The sequence below is a fragment of the Bactrocera tryoni genome, chromosome 5, assembly GCF_016617805.1.
Source record: "Bactrocera tryoni isolate S06 chromosome 5, CSIRO_BtryS06_freeze2, whole genome shotgun sequence".
In the NCBI taxonomy this organism is placed as follows: domain Eukaryota; kingdom Metazoa; phylum Arthropoda; class Insecta; order Diptera; family Tephritidae; genus Bactrocera; species Bactrocera tryoni.
The window spans coordinates 65,553,900-65,579,010 of NC_052503.1; the positions used below are offsets into that span (position 1 = coordinate 65,553,900).

Consider the following 25,111-nt stretch of genomic DNA (forward strand, 5'->3'; position numbering starts at 1 on the left):
GGTGTGTTTTCTGCGCTAGTGTAGCTTTTTTCTCGTAGACTTTTTCAATTTTATTTCATTTGCACCGCAATAGCGATAGCAAAGCAATGTGTGAGTGCAATTAATTGGAAAATAAATTGGCCATAGAAAATACGCGAGCACAAACGCACTACCCACAACAACAAAATGAAGGAATTCATTTAGAGCGGCAGTAACATGCCTTTACACTTTACTTAAATGGTTAAATGACAGGAAAATAAATAAATAAATGGTGAACAAAAAAACAAAACAACAACTTTGAAAGCAATGCTTGAATGACAGTGTGCTGAGCGACGCAAGTGGCAAAATGACGAACAGGCGAACGACCTGCAGCTAGCTAGTAAAGACGACGCGTTCCATACAAATACATAGGTAAAATGCAGCGATAATGGTTGAAAAAAATCAGAAAAAAATGCACAAAAAAAGTAATAAAATTTATAAATTATCAAATAATGAAATAAAAAGAAAAGAAGGCATTGCCGAAGTAGCCGTGGATTGGTGCTACAAAAGCAGCGTTTGCAAGTTGTGATAGGAAAATGAAATGAGCTGGAAATTGTTGTCTGCCTAAATGGACGTTGGAGAAAGTAAATGCATATAAGAAAATATATATGTATAGTTTGGGAGTACTCACGTATTTTGTTATGTAGGCATGTTTACTAAAAGTGCAAAGTAAATTACACTTGATTATGAGAAACAGCAATTTTTGAGAATTTTTTATTTTATTTTTTTGTTTTTAACGATACCCACATCGATAAGCAACCAAAACGTAGAATATGCAGCGTAAAATAAATAACTGCATGAAATAAAGGCAAGCAAGTTCAATGTCCTTGAGCAGCGAAAACACAACGCAATTGAAATCATCCCCTTTTTGCCGCTGACAAGGTGCACAAATGAAAGAAAAAAGCAGATCGAAGGTGAAATGTGTTGCAATCGGCACGGTGGAGATGCGAATGTGCAAAAACAAATAAAATAAAATAAATAGATATGTAAATAAACATAAAACCATAGCGTCGGTATTACTGGATACTCGGATTGTTAAATTTAAGCTGATTTGAGGTATGCACAGTGTGTTGGTTGATCCAACGATATTTGTAAAACGTTAACTTCAGTTATAGCGAAGCAATAATACCCTGCACTGGTGCATTTTTATTGCACGAAATAGTATAAATGATCTTTTTCATGATTTTGATTGGTAATTTTGTATGACAGCTAAAAAATTTTTCCGTACAAAACTCGATTTTAATTGGCCGATTTCTATGACAGTTATATGATATTGTGGTCCGATCTGCAGAATATGCCCGGAAAATGTAGCATATACTTTTACAATAATCCATGCCGAATTTCGTGCAGATATCCTGTCCATCAAAACAGTTTTGCATACTCTATCTTGATCGGCCAGTTTGTATAGCAGCTATGTATATGCTATAGTGGTCTAATAACGGCGGTTCCCACAAATACGGTTCTTGAAGAGAAAAAGTCGTCTGCAAAATTTCAGACCGGCATCTCAAAAGTTAGAGATTTGTTCGAGTATATAAAGGCAGATTTAGCGTGTCTGACGTTTCCTTCTGGGTGTTACAAATTTTGTGTCAAACTTCATATTCAGTTTTCATTTCATAAATACATAAATATTACTCTTTAGTATGTATTACAAACACAATTTAAAACAAATGTTTGAAAACAAAAAATAAATGTTTTTAACGCCACGCAATTTTCGCACATATCCTTGTAACCATTGCCTTGGCAGTTGCTACATATGTACATATGTATTGACATTGTACTGCGCGAAGTTGGTTGTTCGACACACAGACGTCAAGTTGCCGATGACTCATTTCGTATGTCTGGCAAAAAAAAAAAACGCACACATGTATGTATGTATGGATATGCAGAATATTAAAGGAAAAGAGGAGCATGCAACCAGTACAACAACCCGACAGGCAACTAACTCGTCCACACAAATCAGGCTTCCCACTTGCATTTGTTGCTCCCCTTTCAATGACGACGACGACAATGGCAACGCTGCCTTTGGCAATGGCGTTGATGGTGATGATGGGAAAATGCTGTTGCTGTTGCTGTGTTGCGGCTAACAGCCACCAGCGCGCGCATGTCGCGTCTTTATATACACTGGCCGACTAAATAACTGCCACAGCCAACCCACTTGTATTAACCAACAAACAAGCAAGCAGCCTAACAGCCAACTTGTCACATCTACACTTCCTTTGTTCCTCGCACACATAGCTTGGAATATGTATGTATGTATGTAACATATACATATATTAATATTATTTTCGTATGTAACCGCTTTATTTCTTTTGCTTGACGCTTCGTTAATTTGATATTTGTCAAAGTTCTTAAAATAATACTAATTTGTGCAAATAATAAAAAAGTTTTTAATATTTTCATGTCAAAATATTTTATTTTTTATATTCTGTTTTTGTATTTCTTTTTTCACTGCAAATATGTGCATATAGTATATTTTTAGCTCACATTATATGCACATTATTTTACCTTACTTTTATATTTATGGTGACTCACCTTTCTCATTTGGACACACGTTCAACTGCTCATCGTCGCGTGAGACTTGTGTGATTATTGATGTTGCATCCATTTAGCATAAATTTTTTACTTCACTCTCGGTAGGCAAATAGAAGACTTTGCCTGCCGCCGCCGTCGTTTTGTTTATGTGTTTATAACAACAACAAAAATTGACAAAAATAAATTTCGCACGTACAAAATATAAATAATAAAAAAAAAACTAAAATCTTATTCAAAGATATCTTTCACACACTTGTTTATTATTTTATGTATTATTAATATTTTTTATGTATGGCTCTTTGAATTTCGTTTCACTTATCGGCTGCTGTGCGCGTGTCGTCGTTAAATATACTTGTACATATAATATTATTATATATTTTTTCACCTTTTTGTTTGATTGTTAAAAGGCGTTTCGCTTTCCGCCGAAATTATGCAATAATCTCTAATCTTTTTTTTGTAGAAATATCACTCTGTAAAGCAAACGCTTTATTTTTGTTCTGTGATTACAAAAATACTGTTGTTTGTGTAAAATTATGTTAAATAAACTTTCATATATTTTTAATATTTTTTTTAACTCAAAGGAACCACAGCAAACATGGAGAACACAAAGAAAACCTGAAATTGAAAGTAAAAACAGTGTTAATGATATGATATTTGTATATGATGCAAAAACAATAAAATCTAATCATTAGATATTTTTCTAAAATATTTACGTAATAATACAATACAAATCAATAGGAAATAAATATGAAAAGAGAATCGGTTGCAACAAAGTTATAACATCCTTCACAAATGCAAAAGTTTTCACGCAAGAACTCTATTTTGATAAGTCAGTTTGTATGGCAGCTACATGCTACAGTGATCCGATCTGAAATTTGTTTCACGGACAATAAACCATCTCGAATTTGGTGAACAGAAATTGATCAGTTTGCATGGCAACTACATACTTATATGTACATATACTATATGCTACAGAGGTCTGACATACACAATTTGTTGAAAGATTGTATCGTTTCCTTGAACAATAATCCATTTCAAATTTCGTGATGTACGAGTATGTACCTCGTCAAATAAAAAACTTTTTATCGGTCAGTTTTTAGGACAGCTATTTGCAATAATGGTCCGATATCAGGTTCCGACAAATGAGCAGGTTCTTGTGGGCAAGTGTTACAATTTCAGATCTTTTATATCAAAAATTGAAGAGCTAACTCGCGAATATACAGACAGACGGATATTGCTAAATCGACTAAGCTCATCAAGCTGATCACTCAAATATGTGTATGTATTTCTTATAAGGTCTCAGGGTTTATTAATTTTAATTACAACTATCAAGGAAAACTCACAAAAGAAAACGGTTCTAGAAACTTAGACCCTGAATAGGTATTTACATTGACATTAGGGCAGACATAACTCCATTTATTTCCATCAAGGTCTGTCTACTCGTCAGATTTCTTCAAAATTAATCGAGATTTAACCGTTAGAAATACAACAATCTATTGTTGGAGATTGTATTCGCTCTTTGTGTGCGAATATTCACGTCGGCAAATGTAAATTTATTTAGACTGATATGCATACACATAAATATGGAGGTACACGAGTATTCCACACATTTTCAAAGCAGTGAACTGTTGAAAATTACAACCACTTTATTATAGCCAAGGTGATTGATTGTAAATTTAAATTTGCGAATTATTAAACTGAATACAAAAAAAAAACATATTAATAAATAGTGCTAACTTTATTTACCTCAGTTAAAAAAGTATATATTAAAAGTATATGATTTGTATGTATGTATGTATATTAATTTTATTTTAAATTGAGAAAGTTAAAGGCTAATATAAACTGATTGCGCAGATAGCACACAATACACTGTACACCATTCACAACAAACACGCATTCATAAGTACATAATTCTTCATATAAATACACACCGCGCATACTGCGAAAAAAAAAGAAAAAGTTCGTCAAAATGCCTATCTGCGACGAAGCACGAGTTGCAGCACTGCCTCAGCCACTGACGAGCGATTGGCACTTGCGCAGCGTATCTTCGTATCAAGACGCGTTGACAGAGCAGCAGCGCAGTCAAATGCAGTGTACACTGACTTCGCACGATGCTTTACGAAGTAGCAGCACAGCACTTCAATGACGTCGTAGTCGACGCAACTGACAACTCGTTTTGAATTTAAAATTTTCCAACTTGATGTACGAATGCAGCAAGGAGGAATACCAAGAAATTATAAATGTAAAAGAGAATGACAATAAAATTACCAAACAAATGAAAAATAACTCTGTAGATAGTGGTGTTAGACGCGAAATAGAGATAAATTTAGCACAGATCATAGATATGTATGTATATTGTTTATTTTGCATGATTTGCACCCCTTACACCCACTCCTTAACGCAACAAAATATACAAAAACTTCACTTCAGCACACTCAAGTCACTTTGATTGCCGTCGTCAGCAGCTTTGCAACCACTTCACCCGATTCACTTGACTTCATCAGCGTCGCAAACAAAGCAAAGTAGCGCAGCGCAGCATAGTATAGTTATGCTTATGATTTGCATAAAAAACGAGACGATGCGTGCTCATTTGCTGTAAAATGAAATTGTTTTATGTAGTTCTGTGCTAACGCGAGGAAATATGTACATACTTATGTACGTAGTTAATGATACTAAAAGTTAATATACATATGTACATATTACAAAGAACTGGGTACACAAATCGCAATATGCACGATAGCGACCATTTTGCTGTGCTTGTGCAGTGTCGGCTACCACAACGGCAACGGCGGCAATGGCTGTAGAAGTGCCCTCAGACATTTTATGCTCTGGGGCTATGTGTTTGTTGACTTATTTTTGTCACTTCCCTTTGCGGTCTACATTCAACGGACAGTAATATTAATACAAATTTGTGCACTTGCCGCTTTTCAGACACTAAACGAGGTTGCGCTTATTTTTTGCGGTTGTAACAGGTTTTGTCTATATAGAATTCATGAATATGAATTTTTAAACCGAATCATTAACAAAATGTGCTGAAAATTATGTTATAAATTTAAAAAAATTAAATCAAACTATGTACTTTGCACAATTGATCAAACGTACAAGCCAAAATTCCAAATATAGACTCAAAGACAAAGAAGAGCGCACCTTTGCGACACCGCTAGCGTTGGGTACATTGACGCCAACGCCGACGCCGAAACACTGATGTTATGCTGCTTTTATTATAAATCATTTTTGATTGTTATCGGTACCCCGGTTAACCTTATGAGTATTAGAACAAATACTTTATTGGAAATGCATATTTATTTATTTATGATGATCCCTCAAAGAGTTATGTGGTCAATGGTGGTCTTACCAGACGAGTGTAAAATAAAAATGACGTTCTTAAACTTGAAAGCAAAACTAAATAAAGAATACTAGAAGTTCTATGCATTTCATTTTATATGACTTCTTTTATGCATTTAGTCGTTATTGCTAATTCTCACGCAGCTCTTTTTCCACAAATAATTTTTATATGCAATATTTTTTGCCGTCTGTTTCGTTTTGCGCATATTATTCTCCCTTTGTAGCAACACAATCATATTACTAATAAAAGCATAAACATTTTACATATATACACGTATTATTTTCTATTCCTCTCTACAGCCACTTTTATCTGCTTTTGTTGCTGCTTAGTCTTTTATCTCATAACATACAATCACCGTCTTCGCTTCCGTCTCCATCTATACCAGTGTCTGCTGCTACTTATGTATTTACACTTTTATTGTTTTTGCTTTTGATCGCGTTCAACAGTCGTCGCTGCCGCCGCTGTTGTCGTTTCTGCTTCTGGCTCCGCGCTCGTAGCCGTTCACTGACTGCTTTTGGCTACCAGCCACTTTTAAGGTGTGCGCAACAGTTCGGAAAGCGGAACGCACACAAATATACATAGAAGTCAAATAATTCACACACATACACCCATTAACGCTACACACAAAGGAATTTTTGGAGACGACGATTGAATGAACTAATACGCTTACACTCTCGTTTACATACATACATATATACGAAAAATATTGTAAAAATATAGTATATTTGAAAATATTTACACTGCGCTTTATGCGTTTTCCACTTAATCACGTCTATGCCTTATAGCCGGTCCTTTAGTATTCGTTTTATTTCGACACTAATTCGCCTATTTGACGATAATCGCACTCGTTTCGTTTCAAATTTGTATGTAGTAGAAAAAAATAAAAACAAAAAATTTCCGCCATATGCAATCGTACGCGTTTAAACCGTATAACACAACACCTTTTCTCCTTGTAGTCTAAAAGAAACTGAACAAATTACGAACAATTTATGAAAATAGAAGCAGTGAACAAAGTGTGCACAATTTTATACAAGAATCACAAATTAAAGCGGAATTGCCATCAGAATTGCCAACTGCTCTTTGATTTGGCAGTACTGAAAATGTACAATGTGTTCAAGATGATGCAAAATGCTTATTGGAAAACTTGTTATGAATTCTTATTAAATTAATTAAAAATAAAAATAATTGCCTGATATTGCAATAAGTAAAGAAATTTCATATATTGTAATAAAAACTAGAAGGCTTAAAATTTTTCTATACAAAAAACTCAACAAGATAATATGGGAAACACTATATCTTATAACAATTTATTTTATTTGTCGATTTATTTTTAATTATTATTAAAGTATTATCAGTGACCTTTTATTTATACGACTGCTATCTGTCACAGTTGTAAAATAACTTCATTAAAATTTAGTTAAGAACAAAATAATTTGTTGCCTATTTAGCCATCTGTGTTCCAAATCTTATTGAATTCCTTCTATCATATGACCATATCTACTATAATATTTTGTTTTTCTCAGCCACATGCAGTGAAATTATTATTTGCAACTAACGTAAATAGCCCTAATTTTAGATTTATCTATCAATATTATATTAATTTATGATTTAATTTAACCAGCGCCACTCACCGCATATTTGTTGCCTTGCATGTGATATAACAAGTGAGCTAGCTGTGTAAAAATCAAATTCCTAAAATTGGTGAAGCGGTAAACATGAAATTATATAATTACGGTTATATTTATTATTTATTTATAATCAAAGAAATTTGATTTTCAATAAATTTATTTCAATATTTTTTAAATAACTGCCCTATGTAATAATCAACAATTTATTCTGTTACAGCGTAGTGGTACAGCTTGCAACAGTACACCACAATGCTACGCACCACAACCGGCGTTTTAGCAAGGCTCACAATTAATGAGTCGAAAACCAGTAGCTCCGCTTTTGCATTGGAATTCGTGCGTTGGCGCAGAAAGCCGCGTTGGTTGCCAGTGGCAAAGAGCAAACTATATCGCGTGCCCGAACGCAAGGAACAGAACGCGGAGGAAAAAGCTGAACTTGTGCGTTTGCATAATAATTACAAGTATGCACACATACTTATTGTTATTTATATTGTAAACGTGCTTTACTTTGTATTAATAGGCTGCAAATGCGCTCCTTACGACAGTATCTTCGTGAAGAGGTCTTGCGTTTGAATGTAACAACCACGGCTGATCACATTGTGTTAACACCGGAGCAGGAAGAAGCCGAGTTCGCACGTTGTATGCAAGAGAACGAAGCATGGAATCAAAAAATTGCAGTCGAAAGAAATGAACGTTTGTTGAAAGAGCGTGAACGACAAGCAGCAGAAATACGTGAACGCTTGGAAGCGGCACGTGTGCGTGAAGAGGAACGCATGGAACGTATTGAAGAAATAGTTAGGCGTGAGAAAGAATTGGCGAAAACATTTATAACCCATGAAAATCTTGAAACTGCTATTGAACAGGCCTTAGCTAACCCAGTTGATTATAACTTCTCTATAGATTTACAAGGTAATATCTATCGAGGACGTACCACTTTGCCAGGTGGTAAAGGTACTCCAGCCACCAGTGGCGTGCAAGATACGGAAGTGCAACAAACAATTGAAGCTAGTAATTAGCGTCTTAGTGCTTTAAAATTATGTTCAATTAATAAAGTGCAAAATATATTGAGCCATAGTCATACAAGTAGAAATCCGTGGATATTTTTATTTTCAAATTTTTTTTTAAACTTTTGTGTACAGCTTTCAAAAGGTTGAATTACATATATAACGAAGTGGTTTTTTATTTTTAAAATTTTGGTTTCAAATTTTTTTAATTTAAACTTTGTTTAACACTCAAGCTAAAAATGAAAGAATGCGATTATTTTCTCACTTTGTTATATCTCACAGTTTAGCTTTATTAAATACACATGTACATGACTAAAATACATATGTTTGTTAAAGTAAACAATTACTTTTTAATAACTTTCTATTTTACAAAAAAAAAAATATATATATATATATATAGGATCAATTGTTTATGATTTCTTAATGCCTTCCCTGTACTAATTTCACAAAATTAGCTTATGGGTGCCATTGCTCGTTTATAACTACAGTAACTTAGAAATAGACGTCAAATTAACACTTAATTTATAACTAAGTTTATATAAAAGTTATAGTGTTCGCAGTGCTATGCAGGTTTTGAACGCTGTCGTCGTTCTTCCTGTTCCATTAAATGCTCCCAATCGGGTGTGACTGTCAGTTTGGCTTGTATGGAACCGAGATTAATCATATTGCCACTACGCTCCTCCCTATTGGTATTGATGGACATGAGGTCCTGAAATGTGTAGACGTAGTTTATTAAAAGCAAACAAATATTTTTTCTACTAAAATTACGCACTTGTAGGAAACCAGTTTCAATGCCCATATTCAAATCGAAATACGTATTGCCTAAAACCAACTTTACTTTCCCCGACTTGTAGCGTAGTAATCTACCAATTTTACCCTCTTCCAAATCTTTCATCGATGTACGCTTCGTTGGTGGTTTTGTAGCAGGTGGATTTTGTGATGTAGAAGGTGTGTCTGCGGAAATGTTCTAAAAATAAAAATGCAATTGTTATTAATCAGTTTTCTACATACAATATTTTAAAAACAAAAAAAAATTAAAATTTTAAAAACCTTTTCATGATTCGGCTTTTCAGTAACTTCCTCCAAATCGTCTTCACAAGGCAACACATTTGGCAGCTAAAAAAAAACAAAATCAGCAACCATAATTTTTTTTTATTTATATACTTCTGTTAAGCCACGCACCTGTAATAATAAGAGCTGTGATTGTGTCCGGTCTAACAGCTCAGCAACGGACTCTGGATATCGCTCCAAAGCGCCGTTTGTGCGTAGTTGCTGCTCCTCTTCCCTTACAACCTGCGTTTGCAAATTTTGTGCAATAGCGACAGCGGATTCTATGCAACAGATAAAATTAAAAAAAGTTATTAAAATTGAAAAGTATATATATTATAACAAGAGGTTAATAAATATATTGTATGATATGGCTTCAATGTAATTGTCCTCTGAAAAAATGCGAATTTCTGGTTGTTTATTTTTCCTGTTTAAATGTACACTATATTTGCAGTTATTCTTGCCCACTCACCGATATCTTCACAAATTTCAGCAGCTTCATCTTTTACTTCAGCCTCTACTTTCTCTTGCTTAACTTCAACTTTAATAGGCTTCCACTTGGCTAACGGGAGCAAGTGTAAGTGTATGATTGTTTACGTATGCATGTATGCATGTGTGTAGAGGGGGGAAAAGTGTATAAGGACAACCCAAAAAGTAAACATTAAAAAAATGAGTAATTGATTATGGTGCTAGGCTAAATTCTCGTACGTCAAACGAAAGCGGTTATAAGCAGTAATCTTCCCACTTGGCGCACAATAAACACATAGCTTACGCGCATTGTGTCACCTTTGATTTTATACAAGCCCGCATGATTAACTAGTATACCAAATGAACTTGTTCAAATCGAGCATACACACATGTATATTTCGACTCTTCACACCTTTGGTTTGCACAAAATTCATATTTCACAATTTCAATAAAACTTACCGTTACTCAGTTTGACCGGCATCATTTCTAAATCAGTCTTTTCATCTACTAAATCATCTTCATCTGTATCACCAAGTAGTTCACGCAGCTGCTCTTCATCAGCTTTCGTATCAATTTTTTTCAAATGTTCCTGTTTAATTATAGTCGGCCGACGCATTTGTGAGGCGGTATCATCGGTATTTCGACTGCTGAAACCTGAACCGCCCGAGCTTGTTTTACGTATGTTTATAGCACCAGCACCTTCTGAAAACACACCGGTGGTTTGTATGAGTGATGAATTGGCACCGCCTGCAGCACCACCACGTCCACCACGCGTACCACTGCCGGCACCGCGTCCACCTCGCGCACCGCGCCCACGACCACCACGCGCTGTAGTGTCTTTAGAAGTTTTCACATTGCTAAAAATAAAGACGTTGATAACCGACTAATTAATAATTTATCACAATTTGTTTTCGTCCTTTACAACTCACGTGTTCTTGTTGCGCACTACATTGAGGTTGGGCGTGAATACTTTTTTCGCTGCATTAGCGCCGGCATTGCCACCACGTCCACCCAGTGTCAAATCACGAGCCGGCTTTAAAGATGTTAATTTATGAAGTGTTGGTGTAGTTGCTGCCGAGCTGCCGTTCATGATTAACGCTGTTTTAGTATCTATGATGTGCGTACTACGTTTAGTAACGAGCACTTTGTAGTTAGTTGCCGGGGTTCAGTATTTATTATGTGCGGTACAAATGTACTTTTTGTTTTCGCTGCAACTGATCCTGCTTTGTTGACTTATGTTTTTTAAATACTTGTTTTGGTCTTAGTTTGATGCACATTCTCATTCTCGGCGGACATGTGGCAAATAAATAGCACCCGATTTGTGATGTTTGTGGTTTTTGTTGTTGTTTTGATTACCTCCTTTGGTGCACGTCAAATTCTTGTTAAACTGTCTACTTCTTGTTGTTATGTTCATTCACAATAAATTATTCTCATCTTTGATTTTAGAAGCTTTTAGAAAATTTTACTTTTTGTACGCAGTTATTTCAATCCTTTGACATGAATTATTACTATATAAAATTTAAATAATAATTATGGTTTTTGTTTTTTGTAAACTTCATTCAATACTAAAGTCGCGACAGGATATTTTTCAGAGAAATTGTTTTTTCTTCGTTTTTTGCAGCTAACATTATCTCTTAACGCGCTGTTAAAATCGAATTTTTCAACGCTATACGCTGACGCCGCCCTCATTTTGGTATGCGCTGCCGTCGCTTTTATTTAGGCATACCAGTCGATTATCGGTACATATAAGAATAAATAAAGAAGAATTTGAAATAAAATAAAACATGCCAGGCGGAAGTAACAGTTTTTTGTAAAATCTATCAAAGGATATCGCTTTTGTAGGCATAATTGCAATACAGAAATTTTAAACATTCATAATCATTACTACGAAGAAATGCTCGCTTTGAGAAAAAATTAATATTCGGCTGAAATAAGTAACTTACAAAGATTCCCATCTATAATTCAAGCAATTCAGAGTATATGTAGAATCAAATATATATTTCAACCATCTAATTTATCGGTAATATGCGTTAATGTTGTTATACATTTGGGTGGAGTTCGGCCACGATATTTTGCCATTGAATGTCTCAACTGCAAACCACTTTCGGTGAATTTTGGCTTTGAAGGTGGGGAGGCTACCATAGGTGGTGGTTTATCGGCACTTGTTCTCGTCTCTGTTGCAAAACGCACCTTTTCTGTAGTTTCTTGAGTTTTTTCTACTTCAGTTACTTCGGGTTTATAGCAGCGCAGTATGACAAATTTGAAGAAATCAATATCCTTGACATGACCGTAAAAGTCCTCGCGGAATTGCCAATATTTGGGGTAGACCTGATGGCGCAACATTGCCTTATACAGCACAGTGCGTTGCTGTTCACGAAACATGCGACGTTTATGATCTTCTAGCTTGATTTTCCAATTGTTTTCGCTCCAGAGTTGTGCCAAAGCGATACGTATTCGTGGTCGTAAATAATATTCGATCGCACTATGTATGTAAGTATGTGTTGGGGAAGAAGAAAAAGTAAAACGATTATGAAGGAAATGACTTGTATAAAAAATACGTCTAATTACTCGCGCAGGTGATGTTGTGTGCTCTTGAAGGTGAAATCTTCAATGGGCTCCACAAATTTATGTATCTCTGCCGTGTTGCATAGAGCTTTTGGAATCTTGACATACATGCTGCAATAGAAGAAGGGTGAAGGGTTAAACTCAAGCAAAAAAACTCGGGTGAAATATTGGGTCTGTAACTATTCGTACGGTTCGCCAAGAGAGGGCGCAACAATATTCCGTACAAGTGATGCAAAGCTACTACTATATTACTACTATTTGAGTGTCGGAATTATGGGCCGACAACTCTTAGCTTTTGTATCACGATAATGCATCGTCGCATACTACATTGATTCTTCGTGAGTTTGTTTGCCAAATTTTCAACCAATATCGTGACCAAGATCGCTTTGTCCTAGAATTGAATCTTGTTGTTCAGTTGTTTCTTCGTCAAAAGCTGCGCAGTGAACATACATACATACATACATATGTATATGGCTAATCGGAAACAAGATGTTAGGTATGCTTGCTCCATGAAATTCACCGCTCATTGCTGGAGCTCCATTATAACCCTTTCTATGCCAAAAAGAGCAGCTGATACCAATTTCCAAGATGCTCAATACGCTCGTTCATTTTAGCAATTAATTATAATTCTAATTCAGAAGAAGTTAAATTAAATTTTTAGTTTTAATTAAAATTCGGAAGAATTTACGAAGTAACATCGTTAATAAAAATATGTTGGTAGGATTTTTATACCCTGAACAGGGCATATTAAGTTTGCCACTAAGTTTGTAACACCCAGAAGGAAAGTATTTATTTAAATGATCATTAGGTTGAGCTGAGTCGATTTAGACATGTCCGTCTGTCTGTCCGTTCGTCTGTATATATTCGAACTAGCCCCTCAGTTTTTAAGATATCGTTTTGAAATTTTGCAAACATCATTTTCTATTCAAGAAGCTGCTCATTTCTCGGAACAACCGATATCGGACCACTATAACATATAGCTGCCATACAAACTAAACGATCGGAATCAAGTTCTTGTATGGAAAACTTTCACATTTGACAAGATATATTCACAAAAGTTGGCACAGATTATTTTCTAAGCTAACAATGTAATATACGAAGAAATAGTTCAGATCGGCTTACTATAGCATATAGCTGCCATACAAACTAAACGATCGGAATCAAGTTCTTGTATGGAAAACTTTCGTCTAAAAGATCCATTTTTTTTATTAAATAACCTTAATGTTTCTAGCAAACAAACTGGCTAAAAGGAACTAGTAAAATGTTTTCCTTTGGATGAAAACCACTGGCCGGTTACGTTTTTAGATTTCGCGCTATTTTAAAGTTTTCCTTGGTTAAAAGGCAAATCCGCTAGAGAAACGTTCCGTGAGATTAATGGTATTTTAGGGGATGGCACGCTATCACTTCGAACTGCGGAGGAATGGTTTCGACGATTCAGAGCGGGCGAGAACGACACCATGGATAAGCCAGCCGGCGGAAGACCTGTGACGACGAATACCAATCAAATCATGGGATAATATCGAGTTAGACCGGCATGTGGCATCTCGTGACATCGCCCAGAAGATGGGAGTTAGTCACCAAACCATTTTAAACCAACTGCAGAAGGCTGGATACACAAAAAAGCTTGATGTTTGGGTACCGCATGATTTGACACAAAAAAACCCTTCTGAACCGAATCAACGCCTGCGATATGCTGCTAAAACGGAACGAACTCGACCCATTTTTGAAAGGAATAGTGACTGGCGCTGAAAGAAGGATCACATACGACAATATCAAGCGAAAACGGTCGCGGTCGATGGCCGGTGAATCGTTCAAACAGTGACCAAGCCGGAACTGACGGCCAGGAATGTTTTGCTGTGTGTTTGGTGGGTTGGGAAGGAAATCATCCACTATGAGCTGCAACTGGACCGTTTGAAGCAGGCGATCGACCAGAAGCGTCCAGAATTGGCCAACAGGAAGAGTGTAGTGTTCCACCAGGACAACGCTAGACCACAAACTTCGTTGACGACTCGTCAGCTGCAACGGGAGCTCGGATGAGAGGTTTTATCGAATCCACCGTATAGCGCGGACATAGCGCCAAGTGATTACCACCTGTTCCAGTCCATGGCGAACGCTCTTGTTGGTGTAAAGTTGAACTCAAAAGAGGCTTGTGAAAAGTGGCTGTCCGAGTTCTTTGCGATTAAGGAGGGCGACTTCTACGAGGGAGTGTTATGAAGTTGCCGTCTAGATGGAAACAGATTATCGAACGAAACGGCCATATTTGAACTAAATCCGATCACTGTAACAATTTTTATAAAGCATTGAGTAAAGAGCAAAAAAGCAGAAGGGATAACTTAACCCCCTGATATAGTTAATCTGGCAAAAAAAATTATAAGGCAATGAAATTGAATAGAACCGTCTGAATGAATGAGTATGTATGTAAGAGATCAAGTATAAGATAAAATTTCGTTCCTACGGTAGTCGGGTCTACAGATCTTTATATTCGTCCATGTACTATGGACTACGCAGCATTCCTAAAATCGTTTTGAGAATATTTTCTACCTTTACAACAACATCAGCTACTAAATGTAATATATAATATTCACATCTTTCCAAAATAAAATATTGAAATACAGAAACACATTCCAAGCTTTCGACTATTTTGAAAAAGCGTGAACCAAAAAGCTCACATCTTAAAGATAGCAATTAAAAGAGAAGAACATATTACACATTTTCAGAAAACAACGAATTTCATCAAACACATACAACTCAATGAGAGCAAACAATTTATCGCAAACAAACACTTCTGAAAGCTCGTAAAAGCTCAAGCTTCATACAATTTCATCATCGTTTATCACTAGAATTGAGCATTTAAATACACCAACTACTTGTCGAGTCTCTCACAACAAATTTAGCGTCAAGTGCATACAACTACTGCGGGTATACTAGAGACTCGCGTACAACAAAAACAACAATAATTGAGCACCATAACTTAATACCAACAACAATAAAACAAACATCAAATATGACTACTGCAATTAACGATGTAAACGTCTTTCCCGACTACTTGCGCGAAGAATTTTTCAATCAAATATTGTTACAGTTATTTGGTGAAACGGTAAAATTACGCGAATTGCAAGTGATACCACAGATATCGTTCGGCAACTATTGCAGTGATATCTATCGTGTTACATTGAAATATGCATTGAATGATAACAAAAGTAAGGACGGACAAAGTGCAGTTACAAGAGCGGATGAGTGCGTGCTGAATGTGCTGGTCAAAGACTTGTTTGATAATTTAACTTCAATTTCTAATGAGCAATTCATGTACGCAAATGTGCTGCCTGAGATCAATAAGACGCTGCTTAGTTGTGGGCGCAAACAGGTGTCACCGACGTGAGTATTTTAATATTCATTGAAGAAATTTGCTTTTTTTTTTAAAGTAGGGAACAGGTTCTTAGATAGAAAGCGAATTTTTTAAGACAGAGAGTCGGTCTTGGCCATATTACATTAGTGTTTTGAATGTTCTTCATTCATTCAATTACTAAGAGCGCTATGCAACAGTTCAATGCAAAAGAGTCGTAGATCTTCTGCTGAAGATAATAGGTTGTCAAAAAAGTCTTGCGGTATTTTCGCTAGTTGGCGCTGAAAGCGCGTAGTTCTAGTTTTATTCGTCGCATCGGGTCATGCTATATCTTTTTGGAAAGCTCATTTCACGCGTGTTTGATTGATTGTCGTTTCTTTTAAGTCGTTCGTGAGTTATAGCGTCGCAAACATGGAGCAAAATAAAGAGAAAATATGGCATATTTTACAGTACTACTACGATAAAGGCAAAAATGCATCTCAAGCCGCCAATAAAATTTGTGCAGTTTATGGACCCGATACAGTTTCCATTTCCACCGCACAACGATGGTTTCGACGTTTTCGTTCTGGTGTAGAGGTGGTCGAAGATGTGCCACGCTCCGGAAGGCCTGTCGTCGAAAATTGCGATAAAATCGCTGAATTGGTCGAAAGAGACCGGCATAGTAGCAGCCGTAGCATCGGTCAAGAGCTGGGCATGAGTCATCACAAATTCATTTCAATTTCAATAAAAAAAAAAAATCAATAAAAATACCGCAAGACTTTTTTGACAACCCATTATTTTGCAAGCTAAAATTATTCACAGCAAAAATATTTCTTCACAAAACATCTGTCTGCAATTACAGACTAAGACTAATAATATAAGAAATATTTTTTTCTTGAAATCTGTTTAGAGTTCATGGTCTGAAAATGTAATTAAATTTCAACTGCCTATGCTCTTCAATTTCAGACTTCTCTGCAAAGTTTTAAAGCAACACAAGCAACACAAAAAATTTTTAAGCCAACTCAGCTGTTTTCTCTTCGTTTTACGCTTTTTACAGCTGATTGACAAATTATCTGTTCATCAACTCAGACCTTTTTTTCATTTATAAGAGAATTTTCGCTCACGCTCTTGATTTTTGTCGATGGCTATTTCTCTCATCGACAACAACTACTTTATAGAAATATTTGTAATTTTTTTCAGTTTTAAATGTTTTATCAATTAGTACGAGTCAGTATAGCCGGTCTGTAAATGTGGAAAATTAATTTCGCAGAAAGTACCTGTTATCATAAGAGGCATTATTGATCTGTATATAACGTTAAGAAGGCTACCGCCAACAATAACGACAGCTAGACATTTAATACGGGATAGATTCAGGATATCGAAAAGAAACTCGAAACCCCTACATTGAAAGTTAGGAATGGTGGCGTAATATTGGTGCAATGTAACGGTAGTATTAGCATTACAGACGATAATACTTAAGTTCTTTGATCCAAATATACCGATATATACCATACAGTCGGTATAATTTCACTTCTTTTGATCCGGATTTAGTATCTGTGGGCTCTGAAGATCGGTTTGGCACATCCTCTCTAAATCTCCAGAGCGGCGTCAATAAATCACGACGAGATTGATATCCTTAAGGTTAACTAAACTTAATTTAACACTAGGATTTGTGCAACATTGGCTGCAATATGCGAAACTCTTGCTTATCCATAATAGACTCCAACATACCGAGCCTATGCCCTGCATAGGTCTCCGCAGGACACCTCCTGGCATGCGCCATCAAACCAGCTCATCTAACATTCTTCTTCCAATGCTTTGACTTCATCGAAACAGGTTGTTGTTGCATAGCCATAGAAAATGGCCTTGAGGAAAAAATTTGGTATATACTGCCGAGTTGACAGTATTTGACCTCGCTCGGATCTGTTCCGGCTACGTAGAGCCTACTGTTGTGTGAATGAATCGAAACAAATCGTTTCCTCTCGTTGTATGACTTCGATGATAATCTCCTTGCACCTCCAAGCAGGTTTAAGATACTTTGCTACAACAACAAATATTCTCTTCTTTCCTGATTGGATCATGGCATCGTTAGAACCGGCTTCATAACATATTATATAATAACTGCGGAAATTTGTTTTAAAAGTTGTTTGTCATATGGTTACCTCGTAAGCAGATTATCGCACTTATGTTTACCACTCTAGATTTAAGAGCTTAAACACGTTTCAAAAAATATTTTTCCTTTTCTTTTCAGTGTATATCACGCTATTAAAAATAACAGGGAAACACATTTTTTTGAAGATCTAACACCACGTGGCTATGTTATACGGCCACGCACAACTGGGTACAACGAGGACGAAACACGTCTCTTATTTAAACGTTTGGGAGAATATCATGCAGCGTCGCTCATCTTCAAGGAGGGAGTAAGTACTCTGCAAATATACTTCTTTTCTCTAATCCAGTACTTATAACCCCTCTTACCATAATAGCACCCTGGCATTGAGGGTAAAATGCGTGAATTTTATGCAGTTAGCGATCCGGTTTTAGAACTTTTCATTGAGGATCAAATGTACGACAATATAGAGTATGTCGTTAAGATTTTAGAAACTTGGCCGGGCTACGAAAGCATTATCGCGAAAATGCGAAAAAATACACGAGAAGTGTTTCGCAGTAAATTCTTGCCATTATTTGATCGGACGCAGGCTAAATTGAACCTAGTTTTACATGGCGATATGTGGATTGCCAATTTACTGCTGAAGTATAATAGCAAAGACGGCAGCGCGGAGGATGCAGTGTTCGTAAGTAGCTAATGCGATATACATCTCTGTAACTAATTATACCGATAATTATTCCCTCGCCCCATCTAGTTGGACTATCAGAACAGCAGCTGCGGCAGTCCTGCCTTCGATATACACAACCTCTTCATGACGAGCGTGCAATTGCCGGTTATGGTGCAGAGTTATGATGATATCATTGCCCATTATTATGCGGCCTTTCGTTCGACTCTACTAGCGCTCAAATATCCTGCCGAGCGCATACCAGCATTGCAGTGTATTCTCGATGAACTCCGACGTACCGATTATTTCAATTACTATTTACTTATATTTCCATTCGCTCAGACTATGCTCGGCGATGAATTGGTAAAAGGTATGAATTTCAATACTATTAATGATAAAAAACGTGTGGCAGCCAATCGTGCCAATATCTATGGCAACGAGCGCGTCCTGGAGACGTATAAATATATGCTGAAGGCGTTCGATGAGAGAGGCTTGCTGGACTGAAGTGATGTATCTAGGTATAGGGGGTCATATTTTTTTTTTCATGACAAATACGTGTGTTTTATAGTTACAAAATATTTCCTATCTATAGTATATGCAAAGGTTTTTAACTTTTTTAAACAAAATTACAAATTAATTTATTAATTATTAAAAGTAATTAATATTTAAAAAATTTTCGAATTTTTTATTGGATTTAACTCAGCGAAACTGAGTAGTGGGAGGTCTTGTATCATCAAACCCCAGTAGCGGTTTCGATCTGTCGTTCAAATTTCTACTCCGAAATGTTTAGTGTGATAAGTTTTGAGAAAAAGATGATTCAATGGGAGGAATCTACTGTTTTGACTGTAGCTTGTTTTCTGGTGTAGAACAATTAATCTATCTTTCATCAAGGGTCATGAAACAATGCAGAAACTTATTCAGTTTGCTTCAAGCCTGTTAAGTAGTCTTACAGTTGCGCGTGGAAGTTGTTTCGACTCACATGGGCGTGACTCAAAGGCAAGCGACGCACAATCACGTTGGAACTGGTAAAAATACATTTTTAACGATTATCAGCGAAGAAGATAAGTCACCGTTTATAGCATCCAAACACTCTCTTCCACTCTTCCAAAACCGAGAATCAAATCATCTATTGACATTGTTATTTTGCCATTCTTCTAAAATTCGCAAAAGAGCCGCGCGATAACGGATCAAAACAAAATTATAAATCCAATTCGACGAGGTCATGTATCATTGGGACCACCTTCGAAGTTGTTTTTGATATTTCGATATAGTGGATTTAGGTTTTTTCTATTTCTTTCATTTTACAAGACACCCCGTCAGAAAGTGAGCAGCAGATGTCAATGGTTATAGTATATTCCTCAAGAAATCATCATTTCTGGCGAAGCTTACTTTCATCGTGATGTGTTCACGTTAATAAGCAGCTGCAGATCGAAAGTTCTCACATTGTCGACGAAACTTCAATGCTTACACTCTCAGGGATTGAAAGTTTGGTACGGATATGTTTGAAAATATTTTGGAAACACAATTTCAGAAAAAGGTGAGTACTTCAAAGGCATCATATAAGTTTGTTTGTATAGTTATAATCAAAAATTTTGCTTCTTCAGCTGGGTCTACTAGAGAGAGAGAGGTGTACTATAATCGTGTTTGATGAATAGTGCGAATATTTGCTCTTTCAAAAAAAAAAAAAAATAACAAACAAAAAATTAGTTCATGTTATTTATTTAACTGGTGAAAAATAAACACCATAATGAGACACCCTTTATTGTGTGCACTCGCTAAGAAAATAAGGTATTCTTTAACTTAAGTCAAACTCTGTCAAATAAGTATGTGCCTAATGTTTTTAGGAGTCCAGCCTACAGTTATTAATCACACTAATATTAGGTAGCTACATACTATATATTGACAAGATAAGATTGTAATGAAAATATGGAATGGTCATAAAATTAATAAATCAATATAAAGATTTATCAGTTGTATATTATACACTACGGTTTGCCGATCTCTAAGTTCGAACACGGGAGTTCGATTTTCAATGGCTTCACAAAGGACTACTTCTAGTCCATGTGTGATCTCCGATCAGCCGTCTTACCTAACCTATATTATATATTTCATATTAACTTTAAATGAAGGAGGGAGGGTTTGACCGTTTTTATTTCGATGAATATCAGACAATGTTGAGCATCCCCTTTCAGGCCAATAGGACACACTCTGCTTTTCGACTATTTCTTGGCCTTAGCGGTATATCTGGACTACCTATCGAACCGTTCTCGTATGCACATATGTATGTTCATTATGTTGGTTATCTCTGGTCTTAGCATTTACATATTATTCGTAATGTAACGTTACTAATATTTAATATGTCGGAAATGTAATTGGAAGTTTCGCAGAAATAAAAAAGTAACACAAAAGGGACGAATAAAATTAGTATTGGCGCCGCTTTCCAATCAGCCGGTTGTTTTCTATTTTTAGTGCAGAGTGAAAAAAAAAACAAACTTAAAAATCTGTGTATAAACATAAAAATATATTGAAACAAAAATTATTTACAAACACCCCCATACAAACATGCTTCAATGCGAAGAAACAGAAGAAACAACGACAAAAGCGCCACCGGCATATATCAATGCGAATTATATACGACAAGCACTGGAATGTAACGTCAGTGGTAGCATGTATGACGATAAGCGTGTTAATGTATTGGAATGTGTTTTCCAATGCATCAACGAGGAAGGTGCAAACAATCGTAGTGATATCTATAGAGCTCATGTGAAATTCGAAGAATATCGGCTCGGTCGTCCTGTGGCAGATAATACAACGCTCATAGTGAAAGATGTGATAATGGATGCGGCCACAAAGGCGAACACAAATGAATTGGTAATGTTTCAACATGTATTGCCAAGAATGAAGCGTATACTGTCAGATATATCGGATTATCGGTATGGAACTGATAAGTATGTTTCTAAGAAAATGGCTCTCAAACTGTTTGCAGAGTAAGTAAAATATAAAATGTTAGTTTACAGTCATGTTAGAACAGTCGTATATACATATGTACAGTGTGGTTATAGCTTGTATATGTTTTCCAATGAAGAGAAATTATCCACTCTTGTTTGGCATATTAGTCCAAATCGCAATTTAGTTCAAATTTTTAATGATGCGAGGGTGGGTGAGCATATCCAATATAGGTTTCTTTTAACTAGATATTGTTGGTTTGGTTAATTGGTTGAAAAGGGGAAGCGCGCGATCGCTGGACAAAAATTGACAGTTAGGCTATGACCTTCCGCTCAGTTGGTGGAGATCTCAAGACACCTTTCTATGAGCCGGTATAGGCGATTAAGGTTTATTCCTCATCAGAGAACAACGTTCTTGTCCGATAACAAACTCCAAGTTCTCCCTGTCGCGTAGAAGAATTAATTCCTTGATGAATGTGGCCCAAAGCAAAGCGGATAGGATGCCTTATGGGTTGCCACAATTGATCTGATGAGCGACTTTTATACCTTCCCCAATGTATATGGCTTGTCTATTGCTTATCATGTGATTCAACCAGGTCAGCAGATTCTGATTTATGTGAAATGATGCAACGGCCGCTGTCAGAGCAGCCGTATTAGGGTTGTTGAATGCACCTGCCTCGTCAATAAATGCCGCCATTGTGCATTCTCGTTTTTCTAAGGAACTTTCGATTGTCCCAACTATCTCGTGTAGGACGCTGTCAATCAATGTCTCCAAACAGTAGAGTGGGATTTGTCGTTTGATGAGTTCGTCACAAATCCTTTACATGCTTTTTAGTAGGAAGAATGTTAGACTGATCAGACTGTAATAACTCGTCAAGGCGTAGTTTTCCTTTCGCAGTTTCGCTATGAAGATAACTTTGTTTTCCTGCCACCTTCTGGGGGTGTGCGCTAAATGGACACAGCAGATTTCCATCGTTATGTAGTAGAGCGGCTTTAAAAGTTTTGAAACTACTTAAGTCTTTGGTAACCATTTCTTGGGTGAGGGTCTGCAAAGTAGGCTCCCGAGATGTAGATCATAGGCTCCCGAGATTTAGATCATACCTAGATGTTGATCATACCTTATGAGTCGCATCAATTTTCGACTGATACCATAAGCTTACAATTCTTCTTCTTCCTTTTTTTAGTGAATCTTTGTATCGCCCACGGTAGGTGAAACAACCTAGAAACTTTTTCGGATTACGCTTAAAGGGATCAAGAACTTGTTGCCGGGGTGACCAATGTGATCTTTTGAGATGTCTTGTGTGCAGTCAACCGTTAGTCTGTCAATTCAAGATGGTGCACTTTTGGTCACGTTATACTTCGTAGTGTGGTAGCTGTTTTCAGGGCACTTGTAGTCCTCCAAACTCGCAAAATAAATTTTTGACCGCTGCCATTGATGTAGTAGTAACCGTATATATCACTCAAGCGCCATTTAATTTCTCTGTGATATTGCTCTATCTATCCTATGTTAATAAAATCAGCTTTCACCTGCAGTAAAAACAAAACTACGAGTCGGTTTCGTATGCAGTTTTGATAGTATCCGCTTACGATCTTGCAAAATTAGCGCCATCGAACGAAGTTCTACTTATCAGATCACCTTCTATTTACTCTTTGGTTTCATTTACTAACTCTGAAAATTTTCTAAAAAATTAAGTAGTAGCAGCTACCGGTAAACCATCTTCATATCAAAATATAACAATAGCAAAGAATACCTATTACGATAAACAATATGAACCGACTTTAATCTTACATTCATAACTATTTTCAGTTGTTTATTTTGCGAACGTGGTATACGTGAGATATTCGTACTGGAAGATTTACAGGAACTGGACTATGGCCCCCTTGAACCGCGCTATGGATTAGATTTCGAAGAATCGAAAATCGTTATGAGTAAACTTGCAGATCTCCATGCGGCCTCCATGCAGTATATGAAGGAGGTGGGTTTGCAAAATTTGTAAGACTCATCTAATAAACAAACCACATGTTTCCTTTCATTTCAAAAAGTATCCTAATGGTGCAGCGACACTACTACCATCACCGCTCGCCAACGGCATTAGTCCGACTAGCCGACAGGCTGTTACAGCGTTCGAAGGCATGCGCAACGCTATTAAGATGGTTGAACAGTGGACGGGCTTTGGTGGTATCGCAGCATCCATGCGCATATGGACGGAAAACTTCAATGAACGTCTAACACAGGTGCTGAGAAGACGACGTTGTCGTTTTAGTGTTATTAACCATGGTGAACTCTGCACGAAGAATATACTCATACGGTTAGGAGTTCAAGAAAGCGCCGATCTAAAAATTCTTATCGTGCCTAAGGATGCTGTATTTGTAAGTAAATGACTTAGCTAATTAGCAAATAATACAAATTTACATTTCAAAAAATAGCTGGATTTTCAATTGTCCTTCGTTGGCAGTTGTGGTTACGATTTAAATGTCTTCCTCTACACTAGCGTCAGCGTGGAAGTCTTGAAATTACATCGTCATGAGCTGCTACGTCACTATCACGATCGCTTAAAGGAAACCCTTAAGCGTTTAAAATTTCAAGAGGCTGAATTACCCAGTTGGCAGACATTAATGGGGGAGGTGTACGATCTCGAATTCATTGGTTATTACGCTTTGCTGTGTTTGTTGCCATTAAGTTGTATGGATGGCGTAGCTTCCACTGAGGAGCTTGAGAGGCAACACAAATTGATGTACGAAAATCAGAGAGTACAGGAAATGCTTCGTTATGGCTTGCCGCGCCTCACCCAGTTGGGTGTGCTAGACCTTGTACCTAGGGAAAGGGATTATCCACCGAGTTGATGATGTATGTATGTAGTTTAAATAAAAAAAAAAAAACAACGAATAGTGATATTATACTTAAAAATAGTATTGTCAATAATTTTTACATTTTGAAAAAGTTGGAGTGCTTTCCTTAGCTCGGTAAAGCTTGCATCGTCATTTGTGTAAATTAGTGTGGTAAGTAGGTCTAATAAAGCACATACAAGTAGTGTGTTGGGATTCTGAAGCTTGTCTTTTGAGCGTGGGCTGTGTTTCAAAACTGTGCTTATAGTTGTTAAACGACTGCCCCATCATCTTCTTCACGTCGTGCTGATGATGATGGTGAGATTAATATCTTGGGGTTTCGTAAAGTCTACAAATAGGCTTGATGATTATTAGTTCATTTCTGATTATAATTATTGCCATGTTCCTATAACGAGATAAAAAAACGGCAATGGACGTAAGGAATCCCTTACGCGTCACTCTTGTAATACTCCCACTTCGTATATTAGAACGATTTTTACAACGAAATTAGCTCTACTGTTGGTAGTTGGGATAGATAAAGACATTCTTCGCGTTAGTCTCTTACTTTCATCAACTTAGTAACACATATTTAATTTTACATACAAATTAAATATTTTTTCTACAAAATAATTTCCATTT

General features: G+C 36.5%; 6 protein-coding genes across 9 annotated transcripts in view; 3 read left to right on the forward strand and 3 right to left on the reverse strand.

The window, feature by feature from the left end:
• LOC120777362 (phosphatase Herzog) overlaps nt 1–6,842 on the reverse strand; it is an 89,815-nt gene extending 82,973 nt beyond the window's left edge. The window contains exons 1-2 of the mRNA XM_040108631.1: nt 6,636–6,842; nt 2,551–3,165 (exon numbers count right to left, since the gene is read on the reverse strand). Coding sequence (XP_039964565.1) covers nt 2,551–2,623 — 73 coding nt within the window. The 5' untranslated portion in view covers nt 2,624–3,165; nt 6,636–6,842. The remainder of the gene's footprint in view (nt 1–2,550; nt 3,166–6,635) is intronic.
• Nucleotides 6,843–7,414: 572 nt separating this feature from the next.
• LOC120777911 (probable 28S ribosomal protein S26, mitochondrial) lies at nt 7,415–8,611 on the forward strand. 3 transcript variants are annotated; one of them, XM_040109493.1, is made up of 4 exons: nt 7,417–7,452; nt 7,518–7,605; nt 7,742–7,982; nt 8,042–8,611. In XM_040109493.1, the coding sequence occupies exons 3-4, from the start codon at nt 7,774–7,776 to the stop codon at nt 8,535–8,537; spliced, it is 705 nt and encodes a 234-aa protein (XP_039965427.1). In that variant the 5' UTR covers nt 7,417–7,452; nt 7,518–7,605; nt 7,742–7,773; the 3' UTR covers nt 8,538–8,611. The 3 variants fall into 3 exon arrangements, with proteins under 3 accessions (XP_039965429.1, XP_039965427.1, XP_039965428.1); XM_040109494.1 differs by having other exon boundaries at nt 7,747–7,982; XM_040109495.1 differs by lacking the exon at nt 7,518–7,605 and having other exon boundaries at nt 7,415–7,452.
• Nucleotides 8,612–8,920: 309 nt separating this feature from the next.
• LOC120777910 (DNA-directed RNA polymerase III subunit RPC4) lies at nt 8,921–11,436 on the reverse strand. Of its 2 annotated transcripts, XM_040109491.1 has the most exons (7): nt 10,970–11,436; nt 10,500–10,897; nt 10,045–10,134; nt 9,708–9,856; nt 9,576–9,641; nt 9,298–9,492; nt 8,921–9,234 (listed from the first exon to the last, which is right to left on the reverse strand). In XM_040109491.1, the coding sequence occupies exons 1-7, from the start codon at nt 11,128–11,130 to the stop codon at nt 9,088–9,090; spliced, it is 1,206 nt and encodes a 401-aa protein (XP_039965425.1). In that variant the 5' UTR covers nt 11,131–11,436; the 3' UTR covers nt 8,921–9,087. The 2 variants fall into 2 exon arrangements, with proteins under 2 accessions (XP_039965425.1, XP_039965426.1); XM_040109492.1 differs by lacking the exon at nt 10,045–10,134 and having other exon boundaries at nt 10,970–11,434.
• A 592-nt stretch (nt 11,437–12,028) lies between these two features.
• Nucleotides 12,029–25,111, reverse strand: part of LOC120776323 — a 59,098-nt gene continuing 46,015 nt past the window's right edge. Inside the window, exons 11-12 of the mRNA XM_040106852.1 lie at nt 12,609–12,716; nt 12,029–12,522 (exon numbers count right to left, since the gene is read on the reverse strand). Coding sequence (XP_039962786.1) covers nt 12,042–12,522; nt 12,609–12,716 — 589 coding nt within the window. The 3' untranslated portion in view covers nt 12,029–12,041. The remainder of the gene's footprint in view (nt 12,523–12,608; nt 12,717–25,111) is intronic.
• Nucleotides 15,507–19,309, forward strand: LOC120776327. Its single transcript, XM_040106857.1, has 4 exons — nt 15,507–15,980; nt 18,179–18,347; nt 18,414–18,722; nt 18,792–19,309. Exons 1-4 carry the CDS (start codon nt 15,610–15,612, stop codon nt 19,203–19,205), a joined length of 1,263 nt encoding a protein of 420 aa, XP_039962791.1. The 5' UTR covers nt 15,507–15,609; the 3' UTR covers nt 19,206–19,309.
• On the forward strand, nt 21,063–24,533 carry LOC120776324. Its single transcript, XM_040106853.1, has 4 exons — nt 21,063–21,688; nt 23,454–23,622; nt 23,690–24,016; nt 24,074–24,533. Exons 1-4 carry the CDS (start codon nt 21,264–21,266, stop codon nt 24,488–24,490), a joined length of 1,338 nt encoding a protein of 445 aa, XP_039962787.1. The 5' UTR covers nt 21,063–21,263; the 3' UTR covers nt 24,491–24,533.

Coding starts and splice junctions, on each gene's coding strand:
- LOC120777911 (XM_040109495.1), top strand. CDS start 7,774: ATGCTACGCACCACAACCGGCGTTTTAGCAAGGCTCACAATTAATGAG. Junction 7,983..8,041: donor CGTTTGCATAATAATTACAA/GTATGCACACAT, acceptor TTGTATTAATAG/GCTGCAAATGCGCTCCTTAC.
- LOC120776324 (XM_040106853.1), top strand. CDS start 21,264: ATGCTTCAATGCGAAGAAACAGAAGAAACAACGACAAAAGCGCCACCG. Junction 21,689..23,453: donor GCTCTCAAACTGTTTGCAGA/GTAAGTAAAATA, acceptor AACTATTTTCAG/TTGTTTATTTTGCGAACGTG. Junction 23,623..23,689: donor CCATGCAGTATATGAAGGAG/GTGGGTTTGCAA, acceptor CATTTCAAAAAG/TATCCTAATGGTGCAGCGAC.
- LOC120776327 (XM_040106857.1), top strand. CDS start 15,610: ATGACTACTGCAATTAACGATGTAAACGTCTTTCCCGACTACTTGCGC. Junction 15,981..18,178: donor CGCAAACAGGTGTCACCGAC/GTGAGTATTTTA, acceptor TTTTCTTTTCAG/TGTATATCACGCTATTAAAA. Junction 18,723..18,791: donor GCGCGGAGGATGCAGTGTTC/GTAAGTAGCTAA, acceptor CGCCCCATCTAG/TTGGACTATCAGAACAGCAG.
- LOC120777910 (XM_040109491.1), bottom strand. CDS start 11,130: ATGAACGGCAGCTCGGCAGCAACTACACCAACACTTCATAAATTAACA. Junction 9,493..9,575: donor AAAAGCCGAATCATGAAAAG/GTTTTTAAAATT, acceptor TTTTATTTTTAG/AACATTTCCGCAGACACACC. Junction 9,235..9,297: donor TTGAAACTGGTTTCCTACAA/GTGCGTAATTTT, acceptor TACACATTTCAG/GACCTCATGTCCATCAATAC.